Source organism: Rhinopithecus roxellana, chromosome 7 (assembly GCF_007565055.1).
Source record: "Rhinopithecus roxellana isolate Shanxi Qingling chromosome 7, ASM756505v1, whole genome shotgun sequence".
Lineage (NCBI taxonomy): Eukaryota > Metazoa > Chordata > Mammalia > Primates > Cercopithecidae > Rhinopithecus > Rhinopithecus roxellana.
Genome location: NC_044555.1, coordinates 118,460,566 through 118,480,867, shown reverse-complemented (window position 1 = coordinate 118,480,867; position 20,302 = coordinate 118,460,566). Strand labels below are relative to the sequence as shown.

Genomic DNA, 20,302 nt, shown 5'->3' with positions numbered 1-20,302 from the left:
AGTGGGTACAGAGCTCCAGAATAAAGTGATGAAAAAGTTCTGAAGATGGATAGTGGTGGCAGTTGTACAACAACGTAAATATAGGTAATGCCAGTAAACCATACTTTAAAATGGTTAAAATGGTGGATTTTACATAATCTATATTTTACTACCATTTTTTAAAAAGGAAAAATATGAATAACATAACATCACTATCAGATATTAACATAGAATAGGTCTTAAATTCAGATTGTTTAAAAGTGCTATGAGAAGTATAACAGAGACATTCTTATAAATGCTCATACTCTAAAAGTGTAACAAAATATAATAAGCATGTTTTGTAATACACTGATGTGCTTAACTTATTTCAAGAGCATCAGAAACAGAAAAATAGGAAAGAAATCGGCCAAGAGAATGGGAACACATGAATTCCTAACTCGGTTAGAATTTCCATATTCTACGGTTTCTTCTTCCTGTGTTTTCTCAGCTATACATGAAGAAATTCAACTTCTAGCTGTAAAACTCCATTACTAAAATTTAGACCTAGATGAGTTTGAACCAAATACTCTAATGTATTATTTAGATATCTGAACATTGGCCGGGTGCGGTGGCTCAAGCCTGTAATCCCAGCACTTTGGGAGGCCGAGACGGGCGGATCACGAGATCAGGAGATGGAGACCAGCCCGGCTAACATGGTGAAACCCCGTCTCTACTAAAAAAAAAATACAAAAAAACTAGCCGGGCGAGGTGGCGGGTGACTATAGTCCCAGCAGCCTGAGGCAGGAGAATGGCGTAAACCTGGGAGGCAGAGCTTGTAGTGAGCTGAGATCCGGCCACTGCACTCCAGCCTGGGTGACAGAGCAAGACTCCGTCTCAAAAAAAAAAAAAAGTTATCTGAACATTAGTGCAAATATGTAACAAATACATACTTACTGTAAAACAAGAGTGAGTAATTTTATTGCTTGTACTGCAACATCATATTCTTTGTCAAGGGTCATAGACACAATTCTATCCTAAGGACAAAAAAATTAAAATATTTTTAAAAAGAAAGCAATAGAAAAGTGTTTGCAAATGACAAGTTATTTGTAAATTCTTAAGTAATACTAACCTTGAACCGACTGGTAAAAAGTTCCAGTTTGGAATTAAGCTCTTTGTTATAATAAAGCCCTTGTAGAGCAGTAAGACATTTGAGTCTTACTTCACCTTGCTAAAAAAAAAAAAAAGGAGACAATGAATTAAAACTCTATGTATTCTCAACTTCAATATTCAAGATGTATACAATATTTTCTACTTTAAAATTTTAAACGTTTCATACCATAGCATTCCTTCAGAAACTATCATCTTTGATAATGCAAAAATAGTAATCAGTACATACATTTACAACTAAATACCTATGGGGTTACTGTTTCTGAAGTTCAAAGGATAATTTTTGAAAATTTGTTCAGAACAAAACTATTGTGAAAAACAATAGAAGCATGTGTCACAGTATATTTTCCACTATGGAAAGTAATGTTTGGAAAGAATTATATACAATTAACTTCTTCAAGGCAAGTGAAGAGGCAGCCTAAGAGAATGGTAGTTTAATGAAAACATATTAAAAAGGTCAGAAACCAAGCTGTAAGGTATAATCTGGCTAAGATACAGGTTTATCAAAAGAGAAGATCAAAAATGAAGAATTTTTTTTAAGTATATAGCTCTCAGATAACAACAGAGTAATGGTTCTTCTTTGTGCCCTAAGAAATGTCTCACTCCTACCACCTTCATGATTGTAATATTTCAGCAAAAAACTGATTCACCATTAATGTTTAAATCAGTGGCCAGGATTCAAAAATATCTAGCAGACTTCATGTGACAGAAAATAAGTTTTTACAGAGAAGACAGAAAACAATAAAAGGGAGGCTTACAGAAATGTGTCACCAGGTATACAGACAGGCAGATAACTCATGAATGAGAGTTGCAGGCAGCCACGCCGATGTGTAGAAAGAAGCAGTCTGAAGGGCACATCTTACCTTATCATGCATAGTCCAACCAACATATTTTAAATAACTGTCATTAAGAAAGGCATCACTATACATCTTCATCCAAATGCCAATCTCTTCAATGCATATAGCTCGAATTTCAGCTATAGCATCACTGAATGGAGGAAGGAAAAACGATGCATAATTAGTGCCAATATACCACAAAACTTATGGTTTATTCAAAAGATGCCAAGTACTTCAGATCTACTATGAATATGACACTATCTTAAGTATTACTAGAGATTAAAAAAATATAAATGAAGCATGGGCCTGAATGCCAAAAGCTTACAGTCTAGATGGCAAAGCATAATTATCAACACATAAATACTTAAAATTATATAAAACTACAAACAAAATCCCATCCCCACCTTTTATACCATACCATATCCCAGTCTTTGCTCACACCTGCTGGGCACGGTGTGTTCAGAAGACAGCAGGCACATTTGTCTGGCTACAGCATAATTTCCAGGTAAGAATTATTTACACTTTACACTGAGGCCAAGTTCAACTGGGATTTGAATGTTAGAATAAATTATTTTAAATTTATCTTGTAAGTACTGGTGAGTCATGAAAGGCAGAGGAATAACACAATAAAAGGATATTTTGGCAAAACTGCAATAATCTCTAGGCATGAGAATGAGGAAACAGACTAAGGTAATGGTGACAACAGAAGTGAAAAGGTAAGAATGGACATGGAGACATTACAAAGCAAACATTAACCTGATTCAGTAACTGCCAAGTTGAGGATATGTGAAAGAAGCTGAATAAAAATACTACCAAAATTTAAGAATAGGTTACAGCAGAAATTTAATAAGATTACTATTTCTTTCCTCTGTTCATTCGAAACAGCAGAAGAAAACATCTCACTTTAACCTATCCAATTTTTCCCACTGATATTCAATGGAAGGGAAGAGAGTCAAGAGTCAGCATGTGCAGGTTCTACTAACATAGCGCATCCAAAGGCAATTAAGTATTGTGTAGCCTGAATCCAAATAGCAGTAACTTGTATGGGCTAAGCATTATCCACTTTTCAGATGGGAAACACGAAACTCACAGGAGTTAAATAACTTGCCCAGAGTGACTCAGTGGCACAGTTTAGAGTCTAACATTGATTTTACTGTAACATTCTTCCCACTAATTTAGATGCCCTACACCACTAAATATGCAAACTTGCTGAGTAGAAATTATATAGTGCTATTTAAGAAAAAACTGTCACAACTTACCGGTATCTATGTACAAACACTCCTTTAAATATTGCATTCATCATATTTTCTATTTCATCTTGATTTTCCTGAAGCTGTAAAAAACACATCATTTCTTTTCAATTGTAAAGGAAGACAACCAAATGAACACCTGTAAGTTGTTATAAGCACGAGAACAGCAGAATTCCCCAGTATTCTGGTGAATTTTGAATTTTACTAGACAACAGTAACCATATAGAAAAATTAACAGTTATATTATCAGGTAAAGTCCCTTAATACCTGAAATACTTGAATGGGATTTTAATATTTAGCTAGTAGATTAATTTTTTTCCTAATGCTCATAAATTTCCACTAAAGAACCGTAAAGAAGGCCGGATGCAGTGGCTCATGCCTGTAATCTCAGCACTTGGGGAGGCCAAGACAGACTGATCACTTGAGGTCAGGAGTTCGAGACCAGCCTGGCCAATGTGGCGAATCCCCAACTCTACTAAAAATACAAAAATTAGCCAGGCATGGTGGCACAAGCCTATAATCCCAGCTACTGAAGAGGCTGAGGCAGGAGCTTGAACCTGGGAGGTGGAGGTTGCAGTGAGCCGAAATAGTGCCACTGCACTCTAGCCTGGGCAACAGAGTGAGATTCTGCCTCCAAAAAAAAAAAGGCACTGTAAAGAAATCTGTAGTTTATTGTTACTACATATCACTTATTATATAGCATATACATAAATTAAGGGGGAAAGTATCAATACTTTATTTCAAATTATATGAAAAAGATGAGGAATTTAGACATGGGGGAAATATGAGCACAATTTTTCTTAGTTTTCTTGAGTCTGGATATGTTTTAAAGTTATTAACTATTTTGGAAATAACCAATTTAAAATTAGCTACTAATTTCCCCCCTCAAAAAATTTCAGAATCAGGTCAATAATTCATAGATTACCACGATAACTATTGAACTCAACTGCATTCCTAATATTTTTGAAAAATTAGACTTTGCCTATTTGATATGAAAACAAACATCTCCATTATGAGATAGCAAAATAGTTTATCACCAATGAAGAAAGAATTTAAATTACAGCCGCAGCATCAAAAGATTTCATTTACTGTTATTTTGCATAAGGCTGAAAAAATTATTTTCCTCATTCAAAGCTGAATTTGGTGGTCAGTCATTAATGTTAAACAAATGCCTTCTACTGTATAAAAAACACTGATTTAGATAGTAATAAACAGCTTATGCTATTTTTCAAAGTGATTTTATTTTTCAAAGTGATTTTAATTGTGAAACCTCTTTTCATCCTGACAAAAGGTTTTTCACCGTAGAGATGAATAATACTAAAGCTTAAAACAACTTGTCAGACTAACCCCAGTCCCCTTACTTAAAGCCCATTACTCTTAATAGTAGTCCACGCAGACTGAAAATAAGAAAACAGTATTGTTGGCATGGATATTCATCAGAATTTTGTTGGGCAAATAGTTTGAAATGTTATTTACATTTAAATATTTCAAAAACAATTATCTGAGCTACTAGCAAAGTTATATACTAATTAATGGTGACCAAGTTGGTCACACAATAGCCTAAATATTCAATATAAAAGTTTACCTCTTTCCGCTTTTGTAGAAGGAGTTCTAGCCTCTCATTGGCTCGTTTTCCAATCATTTTATTCCGTTCTGCTTCATATTGTCTTTGTGTATTATCCATATTAATGCTAAGATTTAGTGCCACATTCACCAAAGCTGTCATCAACTTCATAGCTATTTTTTAAAGAGTAAAAGTATGGTGAAATTAATCTATCAGATACAAAAATTTACAATTTAAGATCAAATATAAAAATTAAGCAGAAATGAGCTAATCTGCTTCTAACAAAAGAAAAATGCAGCTGCTACAAATGACAACAATAAAATAACAAAAAATAAAACAGCTTTTCAGGAATTATCTCCTAATCCTCACAATGGCCCTCTCAAAAGTATTATACCCATTTCATTCATGGCAAAATTGAAGCTCAGGGAAATTTTAAAATTTGCCTCAGTTCATATAAGCAGTCAAACCAGGATTTAAACCAAGGCAATCTGACTCCAGACTATCCTTAAATTCCATTATTCTATAATATGTTCCCTAAAATAATCATTTTCATAGATCATAATTCACCTTCTAAAGTAAATTTTAGTTCACACAGAAGTTATTTAGCTATCTCAGTAATTAAAAGGAACTTGATGGCTTTACATCAAATTATATTTTATGAAAATGTTGAGGAATTTTATCAGTATTTGCTTTCCTTTCATTTTACTCTATAACATGACTGATGAAATTGTGAACAGATCTCCATGGAAAGTCAAAAGTATAAAGGGCAAAATGTCACTTAATTAAAGTGCTTTTTCATAAAACTTCCTCCAGATCTCTACCTTCTGTTACTAAACTCTTACTCCTGATAAAAGATTCTTATTGCCTGGGATTTAAAATTTATTAACTGAAAGATCTGATCACTTTTTGCTTTCTTTAGCTTACTCCAGACTACTTCTCAGACTTAGTGCATTGCACGATATAACAACAATAAAATTACATCTTAAATTTGTGGCTGTTGGCTCTCTTAAAGAAAGATTTCCCAATTTTCTGCTCTAAGTTAATTTCATGCTCCCAGCAATCCAGTTTGTCACTCTGATCTACAAGTATCCATCTTGCACCATAATCTTTGTTTCAATTTACTTTAGCCATCAAGTTCTTGACATTGCTACCTTAAGTGCATAAAGCAAGATCACATTCATGTTTTCTGACTTCAAACGTAAAAACAAAAACAACATATAGGAAACTGCATTTTCTCTTTAATAATGAAGGACTTAGAAGCATATCTTTAATCATAGATTTAATCATTTGAGAAAATCTTCTAAATGAAAAACAAACCACAGAGTATATGAAGTTTTTTAGTTAAAAATCAAAATATCATTAAGATTCAGAAGATTCAGAATACTATCATAACAGTGCCTATTTTATTTATTGAAACTCAAAAACAACATATTCAAAAACAGTGTATCACCAATTTCACCTTAAGCACAAAAGAGAAACTAATAGATTTTATGAGGTATAAAAATATACCTCATTTAATCAAACTTTAAAGAACAAAGAATTTGCCCCAGCCTAAAGTTACCCAGAAACTAAGAGAAATCAACTTTTTGCAGTGTGACTGAAAGAATAGGCATCATCCAGTAGGGTCTATCCTACCTGGAGAGGCAATGCACACCAAAGACAAACTATATGGTCATCAGGATCACATATCCAAAATGACTGTGATGATATCTCCAAATCTGCTGTCAATATCTTCCCTGGTAACATATCTTTCAAAAACCCAATACATACCTATCATCCAATTTTCCCTTCTTGTGGCATAGTATTTTTCAATAATCCAATGCATACCTATCGTCCCATTCTCCCCTGCTGTGGCACAGTATGCATAGTATACAAGAAAATCACCATGTACTAGTTATAGTATACCTTCACAAAATCGAAACTGAAATTACCATCCCATTACCAGTAATTCGCAGGAGGGATGAGGGGACTGTCCTCTTATTGGTCACTTTATAAATAAAATTAATTAATTTGTATCTCTGTTATTTCCTTTCTCTTTCAATGAGAATCTTTTTCATCTCAAATCTAAGACGAAATTTCTAAATACTGACCTGCCAGGGTGCTTGTATGTCGAAATGCTCTGACTTGTGAGTCAGACAATCCTGTAAGAAGTGAAATGACTGTATCCATCATATACTCATCATATATGATACTATATTGACATTGCCGTACTAACACACCAATGAATTCACAAAAACTGGATTTGAACTTCTTCCACTGAGGACCGGCCATGGTAAGTGGATAATCTCCACTATCCTAAAACAAAAATTTAAAACAGCAATTTCATTTAGAATGCATGACTTAACATACCACTTGCTTTTGAAATACCCTGGACAAAAGCATGAAAAGGTATCTCTCACCTTTCTTCTCCAATAAATCCTCAAAGTAGGCAAGAGAACAATATATAAAGGTAGGGGTACCTCTGAATACTCTGGCTCTTTAAGATCAAAATAGGTATTCTGAATTCACTTTAACCAATGAAAATATATACTAATTACTCAGGTTAAAAATTTTAAAAAGCCTCCCTCATCAAAGCAAAACATCCTTGTGATAAGCACAGATACAAAGCAAAAGCAAACCCAAACCAAACCAAAATTATATTTTTAAATAGATTCAAAATGATGGAAATCATATTCTCAATCTAATAAAATGATGTGATATATAAATCAACAAAACATTAGCTTCAAATACATCACACAGTCAACAGATATAAACAATCATAATTTTTTAAAGAAATGGAAATGTAGCTAGTAATGCCTTGGAAGACTGGTACTCTGGTTTTCCTTTGCACAAGAAGGCATTCTCTAGTCTCAGGGTAAATTGAGATTCTCCACAAATCATTAAAAACAATAAAATACTCAGAAATAAAAGCAGAGACCAATACCATTTAGAACATCTAAAAGTAATGGTCTCTGACAAGAGCATCCTAGAGATGTAAGGTAATTTTATCAGTACAGTTTAGTAAATTTTAAAAATTAATTTTTGTTAACAGAACATTTTTTAAAATCTTAAGTCATGTCACATGTAAGTGCAGTTGAGTCTCATCTGAGAACAAGGTCCTGATATTCCACAAAAGAGTTTTCTTGGTATTTTCTGATTAGCTAATTTAGTGACTATATTGAAATACAGCATCTTAATTGTTAGCAACTTGGTTTGCTGACATTTTCAAATCATATTTCAGGACAATCATCTCAAATAGCTGTTTCCTTTTAGTGAGAAAGTTCTCACTAAAACATTTAATATTAAAAGGGTAAAAAATACCACTATTCAAAATTACTTCTCAACTACTTGGGGAGTGATTAATAGCACATAGGGATCATCAAAGCCATTTTAACTCATCTATCTTTTAGAATAATAGTTCAACGCTCCTTCATCAGAGTAAGCAAGAAAAAAAAGACCAAATATAACTCAAATCAGACAAGGTTTTCTAATTGAAAACCCACAGTGAAAAATTTTGGAAGAGTAAAGCTACTGGCGCTGAAATACAGCAGTGACCCAAACAAGCCCAAATTCCTTCCTTGAAGAAGCTTAATTTATAATAAATCTATACATGTATTTATTGGTAACGATACTTCAAAGAGCTCACTGTAATAAAGAATCAACTCAATCTAGCCCTAGGGAGGTAAGTGGGGGACAACTCAGTCTAAACTAATAGGTAATCTTTGTTGTTCTTAAGAGCTTTTAAACAATAAAAATATCTATATACTCCTTTGCCCTAGCTATCAGGTTCCCTAAATATTGCTGAAATCTTCCTTTTACAACATTCCAGGATATGTTATTATATTCTTCCTTGAAATTTTCATTTTTGGCAATAGTAACTACCATTTATTAAGTTCTTGCTATGTTCTGGGAACTGTAAAATGTTAAGCAATTTTCAAACATTACTCAATTCAATCTTCGTAACAGCCTTATGAGTAAAGTACTATTAGGCCCATTTTACAGATAATGAAATTGATACTGGCCAGACGCAGTGGCGCCTACCTGCTGCAATCCCAGCACTTTGGGAGGCCAAGGTGGGCAGATCACTTGAGGTCAGGAGTTCGCGACCAGAGTGGCCAACATGGTAAACCCACACCACTCAACCCCCATCTCTACTAAAAATACAGAAATTATTCAGGAGTGGTGGCGGGTGCCTGTAATCCCAGCTACTTGGAAGGCTGTGGCAGGAAAATTGCTTGAACCCGGGAGGCGGAGGTTACAGTGAGTCGAGATCATGCCACTGCACTCCAGCCTGGGCAACAGAGCAAGACTCTGTATCAGGAAAAAAGAAAAAAAAAAACCAAAAAACTGATACTAAGACAACAACCTGCCAAAGGTCGCACAGGCATCATTTGATTAAATCTAATGCCAAAGCTCTTATTTACAACATTAATGCTTACAATTTTTTTTTTCTTTTTTTTTTGACGGAGTCTCGCTCTGTTGCCCAGGCTGAAGTACAGTGGCGTGATCTCAGCTCCCTGCAACCTCCACCTCCCAGGTTCAAGCAATTCTCCTGTCTCAGCCTCCCAAGTAGCTGGGACTGCAGGTGCACGCCACGACACCTGGCTAATTTTTTTTGTATTTTTAGTACAGACAGGATTTCACCATATTGGTCAGGCTGGTCTCGAACTCCTGACCTGAGGTGATCTGCCTGCCTCGGCCTCTGAAAGTGTGGGATTACAGGCATGAGCCACCGTGCCCAGCCTAATGCTTACAATTTAATAATACTTTCAAAAATAAGTCAAGATAAACATGTATAAGTTATCAAAACACTTAAGGTAGTAAGTTACCTCATCGAATTCTTCAGTCATTTTACGAATTATCTCAGAGTTCTGCATATGTCTAAACATTTCTGCTGTGACAACTCCTGAAATTTGCAAATGTCAGAAGTTAATATATGATGTGATTAAAAAAAAAATAAAGAAAACTTCCAAGTAAGTCTCTAACACTAAGAAGTCTATGGTTACACAATAAAAGGCATACTTCTTCCACCATCATCTAATGATCTTCACCATGATACTCTAATCTATAAATAAATGCTATCTATTCTCAATATGCACAAGAAAACAGCCCCACACTTCTGACAGATCTTTTTTCCTAACACAATTAACTTTGGCCATTTCTACCTGACTGACTTTACTCATGCTGTAATATTTATATTGGCTTTGTCTCTTTAACATAAACCATATGTTATCAAGAGTGAGATAGCATCTAGTATAACACTTAAAACCTTGGGAATGAAGCTGAAGACAAGGAAAAGAGTTAAAAGCTAGAGTTCACTTTAGTCAAGCTTCTTTATTAAGCGCTATTGCGTGTAAGGTAACTATATCCTAACATCCTCTAAAAGAGTTAAGTAGTAAATTGTAGTTCCCGCCCACCTAGATGCCTGTAATCTACTTAAAAGTTAAAACTAAAGAATACCAAAAAGAAAAAGAAGTAAACTGTCAAAGGTAGTACATAACTGATGCCCTGATGTGTGGAAATGCCAAAGAAATGCTGTAGCTCTGACTCCACTCCCACCAGAAAAACCACACATGTTATAAGCTAGAAAATCAAGAACTATGTCAAAGAGAAACAATTTGATAAGGACCTTTAGAATCTTACACAGGAGGATGGGAGAGGAAAAAAGAAAGGGTGCACATTAGAAGTAGTAAAACATTAGTCAGGTGGAGACCAAACATCAGAAAGGGAATTTCTAGCGTGCAGTAAGAAGATATACACGAACTTCCACTGATGGGGCATCAGACTGAGAAATAGAGAGATGGGGGCAGGGGTAATCAACGTAAATACTAGATTTTCAAAATCCTGTTTTTATTGTTGAATTATTTGCTTACCAGTCTTCTCAGTAGAAATACCATAAATACAGTAATATCTAAGAGAAGAATGTCTTGGTACAGGAAGATGAGATTTATAAATAAGAACTGGATATAATTAACATAGATTTTTTTCAACTGACCAGAGCAATATTTTGTATATGCATGCATGTGTGTGTGTGTGCACGCCTGTGTATATACATAGTTGTAAAACCATAATCCCAGCTTCACAGATGAGGAAACTAAGGCTTAGGATAAAGCTAAAAGAAATTAAATAATTTGTCTGAGACTATTTACCTAAATCATGCTGCCTCCCTCTTATCTGGGTAAGATTAATTTCTAGTGGTACCCTAGAAGAATCCTTACTTACCACAACTTAAAAAAAAAAAAACAAAACCAAATGATTGTTTTAAAAAGTTGATGAACTCAGGAGAAAGCACCATTTATCTGGCTAAAGAAACACACTCTCTGCTGGATGCAGTGGCTCATGACTGTAATCCTAGCACTTTGGGAGGCTAAGGCGGGCGGGTCACTTGAGGTCTGGAGTTCGAGACCAGCCTGGCCAACATGGTGAAACCCCATCTCTACTAAAAATACAAAAATTAGCCGGGTGTGGTGGTGCGTGCCTGTAATCCCAGCTACTTGGGGGGCTGAGGCAGGAGAATCACTTGAGTCTGGGAGGCAGAGCTTGCAGTGAGCCAAGATCACACCTCTGCACTCCAACCTGGGCAACACAGTGAGACTCTGTCTCAAAAAAAAAAAGAGGAGAGGAGAGGAGGGGAGGGGAGGGGAGGGGAGGGGGGGGAGGGGAGGGAGGGGAGGGGAGGGGAGGGGAGGGGAAACACACACTCTCAAAAACCTTTTGAAAGGCTTTTGTTTTTAATCTAGAATCATGTGTATCTCTTCAAAACCTTCCCATACTTCATACCCAGGTGCTGTATACCTGGGAATGCTAGAGAAAGAAAAGTAACTAAAGGCCTGAACATTTCTGTGAAATTAACATTTACATATAAATATATCTCGAAGCAAACATACTGCATACTTTTCAACAATCCCTCATTTCTAAAGCTCCTCCCCCTTCTCATAAACCACAAGACATCCAGAAACCCAAAAACAAGCAGAAAAAGACCTCAAAGCAGAATAGAAAGTAGCCATCACAAATTCCATTCATTTAACTTTTGAGGCAGGTATGAAGCCACCATTAGGACATAAGGCCGGAGCCTGCTGCCTTAAAAATGTGGGGGACTTTTTTTTACCAAGACTGCTAAAATCCGGTAAATCTAAAAGTGATATAGCAAGATCCTGTCACTGTCTTAAAAGAAAAAGAAAGAAAAACAGAAAAGTGACAGCTGACTAGGAAAAAAAGAAGAAAACACTGGCCACAGAATCACCACCGAGCAGTCAGGAGCAGCATAGGGCTAAACATCCCTCCATGCTTCAACAGCTGCAGGAGCCACCACTGTATTATAGAAAAATAACTGATGCTTGTAACAACCTTGGGTCTGCAGGAAATGTTAAATTACAATAACTATACTTAAAGAAGTTTCTAAGTCATTTATAAAAGAATTACATCAAAATAATTTTGTGTGTATAAGTAATTAATGGCTTTATCTTTGATTATATAGTAAATTTCCCTTCATGCAGATTGCCTGATTCCAAGATAAATACTGCAGCAGTGCTCAAATTTACCTTACAATTTAAGTCTTCAATACCTTAAGTTTTTAGAAATCTTGACAAACTCACTTGTGACAAGGTCCAAATGTTGAGTTAGCAAGCTCCTGATTTGTAAACAAACTGATGCCAAAACAGGAATGAATTTGACAAAGGAAACATGCTCTGTGGCCTTGCTTTAAAAACAACTACAACTCAGAAGCCTAATTAAGAAACTCAGGCGGGAGTGGTGGCTCACACCTGTAATCCTGGCACTTTGGGAGACCAAGGTAGGACAACTTCTTCAGGCTAGGAGATCGAAACCAGCCTGGGCAACGAGAAAGACCTGTCTCTACAAAAAAAAAAAAAAAATTAAATTAAAAAAAAAATAGCTCATGCCAGTAAGGTGGCTCATGCCTGTAATCCCAGCACTTTGGAGGCCGAGGTGGGACGACTGCCTGAGGTTAGGAGATTGAAGATCAGCCTGGGCAACATAGCCAGATCTGTCTCCACAAAAAATAAAAATTAACTGGGCATGGTGGTGCACGCCTGTAGCCCCAGCTATTTCGGAGGATGAGGCAAGAGGATAATTTGAGGCCTGGGCAACATGGCAAAACCCTATGTCCACAAAAAATAAAAACAAAAACAAAAAATTAGCTGGGCGTGTTGTCGTGAGCCTATTATCCCAGCTACCCAGGATGTTGAGGTGGGAGATCACCTGAGCCCAGGAGGTAGAGGGTGCAGTGAGCCATGATCACGACACTACACTCCAGCCTGGGTGAAAGAACAAGACTCTCTCTAAAAATAATAATAAAAAAAAAAAATAAAAGGGGAGACTTAAGATTTAAAATTTCAACTCGTTACATTATTTCCGGCCCCTGTTCAGTTGTATGCACTCAACCTTCTATTTGCAAAGAGTTTAATGAGAAAGGACATAGCCCTTGATTTTATGACACAACAAGCAGGTACTTGTATCCATCCTACCCCAGAAAAAAATGACTGAATATAGGCAAAAATAATTTTAGTAGAGTTCATCTTTAAACAGTCAACCTGGTTCAGAACCTTAAGGATACCATAGTAACATCACAACAACATCTCCTCTGAGCAGAAGTCAACTGAATTTTCTAATATTGAAATAAAGCTACTTTTTTTAAGGCAAATGAAGTAAACTAGGCAGCTTTCTATACGCTATAATTAAGACAATTTTTTACATTTCTCAACACCTTAGTGACATTATAAAGATCACAGGCTCAAGAATTTAATATATTTGTCTCTTTCAGGCCTCACAGACAGGTAACATTTAATACACATACTACACTGAATGTCGTGATCAAACTCAAAATGCCAATGTTAGTTGTTTTTCAAAGATATTACGGTATCTTTAAAGGAATACTGCAGAATTGAATTGCTTCTTACAATTCGTTTTCTGCATTTGTTTAAATAAATCATTCTTTACCACCTTAATGTTTTATATCTATTTTTAAGCAACCTTCTCTCCCAATTTCTAATGCGCTAATGTTTTTGATGCCACTTTCATTAAAAAAAAAAAGTACACCCAGAAATCTCCATAAAATGTGTTTGCCTGAGCATCATCTGAAATTTCAAGGATGAGCTAAGTATTAGAAGACACCAGATACATCAGAACCTGCCCGTAATCTTGACTGACTCATTTATTGATCCATGAGGATATATGACTCCCCAACTTACATAATTTTGTCCCCCTGCCAAATGTTTGTCCTAAATACTTCTGTCTTAGGGAAGAAATTTCTGTATTTTGTACTTTCATAATTCCCAGTTCCAAATGTTTTTAAAGTAACACCACTACACACAACGAAATTTCTTTACCTTTTAGAAGAAATGTCAATTTCATCAATACCTTATTTAACTTATTTAATGTAACTTACTTACTTGCTTGCTTACTTACTCACTGTTATTCATGGCACTTTTTAACTCCCTACACTGTATAATTCCCTGTCATCTGAACCTGTATCTCTTCATTATCTTCCTCCTCCCCCCCCCCCTTTTTTTTTTTTTGAGGCGGAGTCTCGCTCTGTCGCCCGGACTGGAGTGCAGTGGCCAGATCTCAGCTCACTGCAAGCTCCGCCTCCCGGGTTTATGCCATTCTCCTGCCTCAGCCTCCCGAGTAGCTGGGACTACAGGCGCCCGCCACCTCGCCCGGCTAGTTTTTTTGTATTTTTAGTAGAGACGGGGTTTCACCGTGTTAGCCAGGATGGTCTCGATCTCCTGACCTCGTGATCCGCCCGTCTCGGCCTCCCAAAGTGCTGGGATTACAGGCTTGAGCCACCGCGCCCGGCCCCTCCTCCCTTCTTAATCCATTTCTTTGTTCCTAAAACCAGATGCTGAAAGTGGGAAATACATCTAATAAAAGTAACATAACAATTATAAACTGCTAAGTTTTCAGATAACTTTCACATATGAATAAAACTTTGTCAATAGACTTTCTCTCTTACTTTGTCCTTTGCTCTTTTTTCCTTATAAATTTTGTATGGATATGATGCAAATAATGCCTTAGCGTTATTTACCATGTAAAGTGCTAACAACATCTCTTTAGGTGGAACAATGAAGTGACTATTTGAGAGCTGCTGATTTCAAAATAAATATATCTTACTTACCTTTACAGCCTGAACACTGAATAAAAAAGTTGATAAGGTCAAGAAGTGCTATATCTCGGTCATGCTTGTATGATTCTATCCAATCATCCACCACCGACTACAGTAGAGGGAAAAAAATAAAATCATTGGCTTCTCCTAATTTTCTCAAAATCAATTAAGTCTGATAAAGTCATAAAATTTAAGATTATATAGTATCACATTACTTTAATATAAATACTTACACACTGAAATTTAAAGTTCAATTTTAACAATAATAAAATAGAATTGAATTCAGTAAAACAACTATCTGATAACACAAAATGACATATCAATATTCTATTTATTTTGCATTGAAAAGAATGTAGAAACTATGGAACTCAATTCTATCAAGTATAATTACTTGTGATTTCTCAGTGACATTAAAGGAAGGAGAGAATTTCAAATAATTAATACAGGCCAGGTGTGCTGGCTCATGTCTATAATCCCAGAACTTTGGGAGGCCGAGGTGAGTGGAAAACTTGAAGTTAAGAGTTCGAGACCAGCCTGGCTGACATGGTACGGTAAAACCTTGTATCTACTACAAATACAAAAATTAGCCAGGCGTGGTGGTGCATGCCTGTAATCCCAACTACTCAGGAGCCTGAGGCAGGAGTATCGCTTGAATCCAGGAGGTGGAAGTTGCAGTGAGCCAAGATCACACCACTGTACCCCAACCTGGGCAACACAGTGAGACTTCATCTCAAAAAAAAATAATAAAAATAAATAAAATATTCTAAAATTATATCCTAATGGAGGCTGTACAACTCTGAATTTGCACTCTAAAGGGTAAATTTTATAGTATGGTAAATATAACTCAATATGGTTATTTCTTTAAAAAGAAAATAGGGTAGAACTAAAAAATAAAAGGAATACTTTATTCATTTGGGGGCAAGAGAGGGAATGACAAAACTGATTTTAAATTTTTAGGCCGGGTGCGGTAGCTCACACCTATAATCTCAGCACTTTGGGAGGCTGAGGCCGGCGGATCACTTGAGGTCAGGAGTTAGAGAGCTCAACACAGTGAAACCCCGTCTCTACTAAAAATACAAAAATTAGCTGGGTGTGGTAGCGCATGCCTATAATCCCAGCTACTCGGGAGGCTGAGGCAGAAGAATCACTTGAACCCGGGAGACGAAGGTTGCAGTGAGCCGAGGTCGCACCACTGCATTCCAGCCTGGGCAACAGAGCGAGACTCTGTCTCCAAAAAACAAACAAACAACAACAAAAAACAATTTTTAAATACAGCAAATTAAATAAAATCAAGATGATAAACAAGAGCTAGCGTAAAAAACAAAAGGTTAGGAGAGGGAAATGTTTCTAAGTTATACACCAATAAATAGGAAATCCAGTACAAACAATGACTAAAATATGTAGAATTTAATGTTCAAAAAAGATACTATGATTACACAATAAAAATAAATCGAGGAAAAATATCTAAGAAATACCTGGTTCAGATAGACTGGAATTATTCTAAAATCTTACTTAATTTCTACTTTTTTGTATTTCCAACAGCTTGTTTATATTAATCAACATAATTAACAAAAGAAATGTGCTCAGTATTTTTCCCAAATATGATATAGGCAATAAACAGCAAAAGAATATATCATAGAGATTATGACAGTTTTAAAACATGGCCCCAAATTATTGGACGTTGCTCCCCAGTAAGAGGGTCTATGTCATCTTCTCTAGTACAGAATGCAGTGATGCTTCCAAAATTAGGCCACAGAACGCCAGGCAGCAACTGCACTGGTCTCTTGGAGCACTAGCAAACTGGACACTACTCTCAGGACACTCTCTCTAAACCCAGACGCCATACTGTAAGAAGCCCTAGCCACATAGAATGGCCATTTGTAAGTATGCTAACAGTTCTGGCTAAGCCCAGACTTCATATCACTACAGACCAGGCACTAAACATGAGTAAAGAAGCTTCCAAATGATTATAGTCCCTAACTGTGTTAGTGCCAGGCACTCAAATGGTCCCAGCTAAGGCCCTTGACATCATAAAGCAGAGACAAGTCATCTCCACTTAGTTCTGTCTGAATTCCAGACCCAAAGAATCATTAGGCATAATAAAATGATTGTTGTTTCATATCACTAAGTTTGGGGTGGTTTGTTATGCATCATCAATAGATAACTGGAACCATGGCTACTCTCATCAATAAAGATGCAAAATATTCAATGAACTCTTACAAAGAGACCACTACATCACACTAAAAAGTAATTCATGAAGATCAAGTAGAGTTTTCACTAGGAAAATGTCTGCTGTAATAAAAATGATGTGAGCTATTGAAATATGCTTAAAATTTTTAATCTAATAGTACGCTGAGAACCTATGTAACAAAATTCAACATCTGTTATATAATAAAATTAGGGGGCACATGCATACTTTCTCCATTCTTAAAACATAACAATTAGTTTTAAACCAACAGCCATTCTTGTATTTATTGACTATCACTTATAATTACTGAGAAAGCCAGCCTGGCCAACATGATGAAGCTCAGTCTCTACCAAAAAATACAAAAAAAAATTAGATGGGCATGATGGCATGCAGCTGTAATCCCAGCTACTTGGGAGGCTGAGGCACGAGAATCACTTGACCCTGGGAGGCAGAGGTTGCAGTGAGCCAAGATCGCGCCACTGCACTCCAGTCTGGGTGACAAAGTGAGACCTTGTCTCAAATGATAATAATAATAATAACAACAACAACAACAACAACTACTACTGAGATAAGTATATCCTGGCAATGCAAAAATAATGAATAATACATGATCCTTGATCAAAAAATTAGCAATCTAACATCAAAGTCAGGCACAGTATAAGTGCTATATAATGAACAGATAAGGGTAAAAAACACATTGGAAAAGAAAAGTAGTAGTGTCTGAGAATGCTTTTCAGAAGACTGACACTTGATTCACTCAGTCCTATTTGATATGCAAGGGGGGAGTAAAAGAAAACTATTGCAAACAACAAGAAAAACAAAAAAGAAAAGCCTAGGGGCTGAGTATATACTGTGACTGGAGGACAGAAAATATAGCATAAGGAAATCTGGGCTAGAAATTTTAGGTAAGAACCCTTGGAAGTTTCTAAACAGAGGACTTCCTCCATCAAATTTGGTCTTTAAAAGGGTAACACAACTGGGAACACATATAACAAAATAAAATTGTCTAAAGGATTCCAGGAAATCAATGGAGAGATAGTGCAGACATTCTCTCTTAAGAGGGAAACACATTTCGAAACAGAAAACCAAGCTGGTCACAATGACATGTGCCTGTAGTCCCACTTACTGGGGAGGCTGAGGCAGGAGGATTGCTTGAGCCCAGGAGTTCAAGTCCAGCCTGGGCAACAGAGTGAAACCCCATCTTAAAATAAAAAAAAGAAAAAAAAAGGCACAGATAGAGGTACAATCTTAATATGATAAGCCATAAGCAACACAAAAATAAAGAAAATATTCATTTTTAGATAAAAATGGAATAGCCTAATAGTGATTATGAGTCACGATTTCTCATAGCTGTGGTCTGCAGGGTTTTGTGTTCAAACTATACGTTGAACTGTAGTCACCAATGTTATGGTATTAAGAAGTGGAGCCCATAGACGGCAATTAGATCATGAGGCCCCTGAGAGCTGCTTTGCCCCTTCTACTATGTGAGGACACAGTAGGAGGATATCATCTATGAACCAGAAAACAGGCCCTCACCAGATAATGAATCTACAGGCACCTAATATTGAACTTCCCAGCCTTCAAAACTGTAAGAAATAAAATTGTTTTTTATAAGCCTCCTAGTTGATGTTGGGTTTTTGTTTTTGTTTGTTTGTTTGTTTGTTTGTTTGTTTGTTTAGACAGGGATTCACTCTTGTTGCCCAGGCTGGAGTGCAATGGCGCGATCTCAGCTCACTGTAACCTCCGCCTCCCGGGTTCAAGTGATTTTCCTGCCTAAGCCTCCCGAGTAGCTGTGATTACAGGTGCTAGCCACCAAGCCCAGCTAATTTTTGTATTTTTAGTACAGATGCGGTTTCACTATGTTGGGCAGGCTGGTCTCAAACTCCTGACCTCAGGTGATCCACCCACCTCAGCCTCCCAAAGTGCTGGGATTATGTGAGCTGCCACACCTGGCCTATGTTAGTTTTTTACAATAGCAGCCCAAATGGACTAAGACACTGATGTTAAAAAGATAGCAGCAGAAAGAAGATTAGTGCATTTAACTACTTAGAACAAACTATTACAGAGAAAAGGTATAATATAAAAATAAGAAGGAAAGTAATGAAATGCAATATAATGTAACTGAAATAATTTATCCTCTTGATAAAAATAACCCAAAAGGAGAACTAGAGAGAGAAAAGTAATTTTTAAAATTGGGGAATGACTAAATAAACCATAGCACAGTAATATAATAAGACATTATTTATTTTTTAAAAGCCAAACATATTCAAAACAGTAATTTAAAACATTAAACAAGAAAAAGAATCCACACTCTAATCATGGTATACAAGCAAACATTAATAAACGGATTTAAAAAGGTGCATTAGAATGGTATGAATAAATCTGGCACCTTTTAAGTTCTTTGCTCCGTAAAATTGGTGAAAGCTCAAACAATTAACAAGTATTTTCACATTTTACATGTAAAACTGTTCTTTATTAGTCTCATTTGATACATTTTATTTACAAAACCACACATATTAAGCTAATTCTGTATTTCTAAACAAGGTTTTTGTGTCAGTTTTTATTAACAAAAAGCCTGAATGGACAGTTCTCAGAAAACCATTCATGTGCACCCATCACTGATTAAAGTTATTTCTATGAAGAAATACTATTCCTCACAGTCATAAAAAAGAATGCAATTGTGTCTTTCACAGCAACATGGGTAGAGCTGGAGGCAATAATCCTAAGTGATTCAACGCAGGAACAGAAAACCAAATACCACATGTTCTCACTTGTAAGCGGAAGCTAAATATTGAGCACACGTGGACACAAATGTGGGAAACATAGACACTGCGGACTACTGGGGGTGGGGGGTGGGGACTGAAAAACTACCCACTGGATACTACGCTCATTTCCTAGGTGCAATATACTCATGTAACAAACCTGTATATGTAACCCCTGTATCTAAAAGTTGAAATTAAACAACAAAAAAAAAAACTATTTCCTGTAGCTTTTATAAATTAAATTAAAACTTTACTAAGCATATATATTCCCTGAGTATAGCATTTAGTCCACTTTTTAAAACCATATGGGCTTAGCCAACATTATAAAGCCTAAATGTTTCTATTGTCATAAAAGTATGCAGAGAAAACATAATTCGAATGATTTGACATTAATATGCCTCCAACTTTTTATTAAGAAACAAGCACAAATAATAAAATTTATAATAGACAACAGTAACCAGAATAATTCAGTTCA

General features: G+C 36.1%; 1 protein-coding gene across 8 annotated transcripts in view; it reads right to left on the bottom strand.

Annotated features, from left to right (window-relative positions):
• STAG2 (stromal antigen 2) overlaps positions 1-20,302 on the bottom strand; it is a 145,940-nt gene that overhangs the window by 51,826 nt on the left and 73,812 nt on the right. For all 8 annotated transcript variants that reach the window (XM_030933754.1, XM_030933755.1, XM_010354601.1 and 5 more), the window contains 8 exons: positions 14,890-14,986; positions 9,584-9,660; positions 6,866-7,070; positions 4,797-4,948; positions 3,221-3,294; positions 1,989-2,112; positions 1,088-1,186; positions 913-992 (listed from right to left, as the gene is read on the bottom strand). In XM_030933754.1, coding sequence (XP_030789614.1) covers positions 913-992; positions 1,088-1,186; positions 1,989-2,112; positions 3,221-3,294; positions 4,797-4,948; positions 6,866-7,070; positions 9,584-9,660; positions 14,890-14,986 — 908 coding nt within the window. The remainder of the gene's footprint in view (positions 1-912; positions 993-1,087; positions 1,187-1,988; positions 2,113-3,220; positions 3,295-4,796; positions 4,949-6,865; positions 7,071-9,583; positions 9,661-14,889; positions 14,987-20,302) is intronic.